Source organism: Anser anser (assembly GCF_964211835.1).
Source record: "Anser anser genome assembly, chromosome: 1".
Taxonomy (NCBI): domain Eukaryota; kingdom Metazoa; phylum Chordata; class Aves; order Anseriformes; family Anatidae; genus Anser; species Anser anser.
The window spans coordinates 92,911,488-92,915,585 of record NC_139720.1 but is presented as its reverse complement, the minus strand read 5'-3'; the positions used below and the strand labels follow the sequence as shown (position 1 = coordinate 92,915,585).

The window sequence follows — 4,098 nt, the reverse complement described above, 5'->3', positions numbered from 1 at the left end:
TAGTGTATGCTTCTAAAGCAGCATATGAAAAGGGTTAATATTCAACAACAGAGAGACAGAGTCTTGAAAAATCACGGAGCAACCCAACATTCTGTTAACATTAATTTTATAAAATACCTTACAAGAACAGATAAAGAACTTGAGCTTACATAATAACCAAAATTAAAAAAAAAAAAAAGTTGAATAAAATATAAATTAATTGAACACGTCACTAAGTTTGCCACATGTTAGACAAGTTTATAAAAGGCATTTCTCATATAAAATAGTTATTTGGAAGAAAATCCTTCAAAATGGAAACTAATTAAGTCTTTTTTCAAGAAGTCATTCCTACATGCGCTAAATTCCAGGTCAGAAGGTAGTAACTGAATCTGCTTAGAATACACCGTTCGTTCATCTGCTTCAAAATTTGTCAAGCTTTAAGACGCAAATTTAAATGCTTTTAGGTCAGAGTCATCAGTGCAAAGAAAAGCTTCAAGCTGAAAACGAAACATATAACAGAAGAAATGATCCTGGTACAAACTTCCTAAATTCACATTATGAAAAAATCTGTGCCAGATGCACTCTTCAGATATTGAACATTAAAGATTTTTAACAGTGGCCATTTTAGGGTTCCAGCCAAGCCATTAACATAGCTAATTATGTTCAATTCATTTATTTTAGCACAATTTCAAATTTTTCCTAGAGTCTTTAGAAAAGATCCATGCTACTGGTGTCCACTTACTTTGCTTAACTTCTGATTCAGCCAATTTGCTTGAAATTTAGCCAGAAGGAGATAAAGTTTACCTACAGACAACAGAATGGTAGCCTAATGCCTGCAGTGACATTTAGTTGGAGGAAATATGCCTGTAGCCTTAATCACGACAGCACACATTTTTAAGTTTAACCAACTTTGTTCATTCTGTTCATTCAAGCAGTCTCACTAGTCAGTCTTACTTAAAGTTATATACGTGCACAACACTGCCAGACTTGAACCCTTGAGTCTTTAAAAGGTTAAGATGTTTAGAGAATTAGACTGTAGCCAAATTATTTAAGCCTATTAATTCCTGCATAGTAAGCATCAACATTCTAACAAAGCAATTTCACTCTGTTTGACTTCAAACTACTAACCAAAACGGGTTTGAAACAGTCTTTACATTTGGCTATTTAGAAGTGGTAATAGCACACTCATTTAAAGATTAATGGAACTCTTTTCCAAGTCACCATTAAGAATATTGTTCATCAAGCATTTTCAACACATACTTAAAAAAAAAAAAAAGTTATTGCTGGTCACAACCAGAAAGGAGAAGGAAAAAGACATTAAAACCTTAATTTATCAGGCAGCAGTTCCAGCCTCTAATTAAAACAAAAGGTTGTCATTTACACTAAGATGTTGCATAAAAATGAGAAAATGAGAGGGTTCTCCATTACAATTCAGAATTCAATCTGCAGATTGTTTTCTCATCCCTGCAAAATTCTTTTCTTCACTGTCATCATTGCTATGCTGGCAGTTATGCTAGAACCACACTTAAGTAATTCCAGTAAAACTGCACTGGTTTAATTTAATTTTTTAAACGTTTAATTCAACTGCATGTGTAATTTTCAATTTATAGTTAGTTGAAATGCTAGAGTGATGCTGTAAACAAACCAAATACATAACAGGGCTCAAGACTGCATAAAACTTTCCCCCAGAACAAGGGAGAGACTAAAAGCACAGAATATAACTTCAACCAAAACTTTTCATAAGCTGTATGCAACAAGTGAACATTTAAAGGAAGCTGTAAATGCCCTTTTGTAGAACATAAACTCAAGAATTATTTACTTAATATGGAACAGAAACACTTATCTCTTCCCTATACCCTGAATTCCTCTAATCATCTTTTATCACTGAAACAAAGCAGATTAATGATAGACATACTATGCTTTGTGATACTGTAAAATAGTTTATTTAATTAGTTTTAAGAATAAGTTATTTGATGAAATGGTGGACTTTGAGATGTCACAGCAATTTCCACTGGATATTTCCAGTTACTTTGAATCTTGCAATTCAGGCATTTGCCGTGTTCAAAAATTTTAAGAACAAACGCATTGGCTGCTGAGATCTGATCCTGTAAGTGGCGCAGCTTTTATCACTTGCTATGAGTGAAGGAGAAAACTGACAGCTGAAAGGGAACAATAAATATATAACTCACACCCAGCTTAGCACAATGTGAAAATTCTCATATACTGGTCACATCTCAAAATGTGAAAAATCTAACTACCGCATGGTTTATCTTTTCAACAGTAACAGAAGAAAAGAAGACTTGAAGTTTCCTACGAAAATGGGGAAGCAGCAATCAAAAACTATTCTGGAAATATTTGGACTCTTAACTTTCAGTGTACTAAGAACACAACCATCTTCTCTCTGTCTTTTCTAAAGTTAGAAGGATTTTCAATTTGGCTTGCATCATTTGGGGCTTAAAAATGAACGTCAAAGCCTGTAGTATCACTAGCCATCTAAAGCAAAGAAATGTATTTCCAACTAAGTAGCTGGAAAGTGAATGAACGAATTTGGATATTAAACACATACTGGAGAATAATAAAGTGTACGGAGGAGATTACTAAAGAACTTTGCAAAAAAATATTGCTACAGTAGCATTAGGAATTAACAGTGCATCAAAATTTTGAAGTTTCCATGTTAATACAAACTGATCCAAGCCACAACGAACCACAGGATAATCACTCAGAAAATTAACCGCATTCTACTTTGCAGAAGCTAGAACTGGAATTTACCTGAATACCATTGATGTGATTCAAAAAGATTCCTTCTAGTCTGGTGTGCCTTGGTATACATACGTCACAGAGAAGTGGTGTAATTAGTGTGTAATCAAAATGCAGTACATTATCATGTGCATTTGTTTTGTTGTTTGTTTGTTTTGAACATTTGCAATCAAATACTCAATTATTAAAGAGCATTTACATGTCAGAACTCAGTATCACTGCATGAAGTATTGTAATTCTTGGTTGGGATATTTTTTGTTCTTAATTGTAGAAGCTGTGTATAAAAAGACCTTGAAGATTATAGGTCATGAAATTCATTTTAAACAGAAAGCTGCCCAACATTACTGTCAAAATACCTTTAAAAAGGCAGTTCATAGACATAATAATGTATTTTACATTCAGATATTTCCTCTCTCAAAAACAAAGGAATCTCAGAAGAAAAAAATAATCAGTAGTGAAGGCCACATACTTTTGCATTTGATGAGCTGAAATGCAAAAAACAATTAAAGCATCTTGTAAGAGAAAAAAACAAAACAACAAAAACAGAATTTCTGGAAAGTGATGATTTAGTTGATGGGGTGGTCAGCATGGAAACTGTTGGGAATGCTACAGCAGAACTGACCAAAAGTACAAGGGGATATGAACATAGTACAGGCATCAACTAGAAAACTGTAACTTGCCAACTTGTAAACAAGAAAAAGCATTTCACAGATTAAAAGTTCTAGGGAAGTAAACTTCTTTAAATTATTTTGTCAGTTCAACCCTGATTTAAAAAAGTATGGCTAGCAAAATACATAAGCCTCAGCATATTTATAAGTCTTGATCAGAGCAGCCATGAGCCTTTGATAAACGGCTGGAAACAGACACCCTCCTATTAAAGATGAAAGAAAAATATTCTGTTCTCTTCTTTCTCTCATTTCCCAATCCACACATGTGTATGTAGAATTCACATGCTCCAGGAAAATCTTCACGCTACTATAGATTGAGACGTGGAGAGACTGGTGGAGGAAAACAGACAAACTCTCTTAAAATACTACGGGCCACGTCAACATTATTCTGGGCAATTTCAAGTGCCCTCTTGACTTCTTCAAAGGAATAACCTTCTCCCATAAGTTTTGCAATTTTTGCATCCACATTTTCCATGGAACTGTCAGAGCTGTATGCTTTCCTGTGGTGTATTTCTGGTGCAGTCCTCCGAGGAAGTGGTTTAGGGGGCCTGGCTGGTGCTTGTGAACCATCTGTTTCAAATAAAGCAGATAGAAATCATTACAAATTGCCTTAAAAATTGTATTATAGGTAGGTCAAGCCTCAAGTTATTTAGCTTCATGAAGCAGTTTAAAAAGGGAAATTCTGAAGAAATGG

General features: G+C 34.2%; 1 protein-coding gene across 6 annotated transcripts in view; it reads right to left on the bottom strand.

Annotated features, from left to right (window-relative positions):
- Positions 1 to 939: 939 nt before the first annotated feature.
- CBLB (Cbl proto-oncogene B) overlaps positions 940 to 4,098 on the bottom strand; it is a 137,120-nt gene continuing 133,961 nt past the window's right edge. For all 6 annotated transcript variants that reach the window (XM_083821337.1, XM_083821338.1, XM_083821339.1 and 3 more), the window contains one exon: positions 940 to 3,974. In XM_083821337.1, the coding sequence (XP_083677463.1) occupies positions 3,712 to 3,974 (263 nt within the window). In that variant the 3' untranslated portion in view covers positions 940 to 3,711. The remainder of the gene's footprint in view (positions 3,975 to 4,098) is intronic.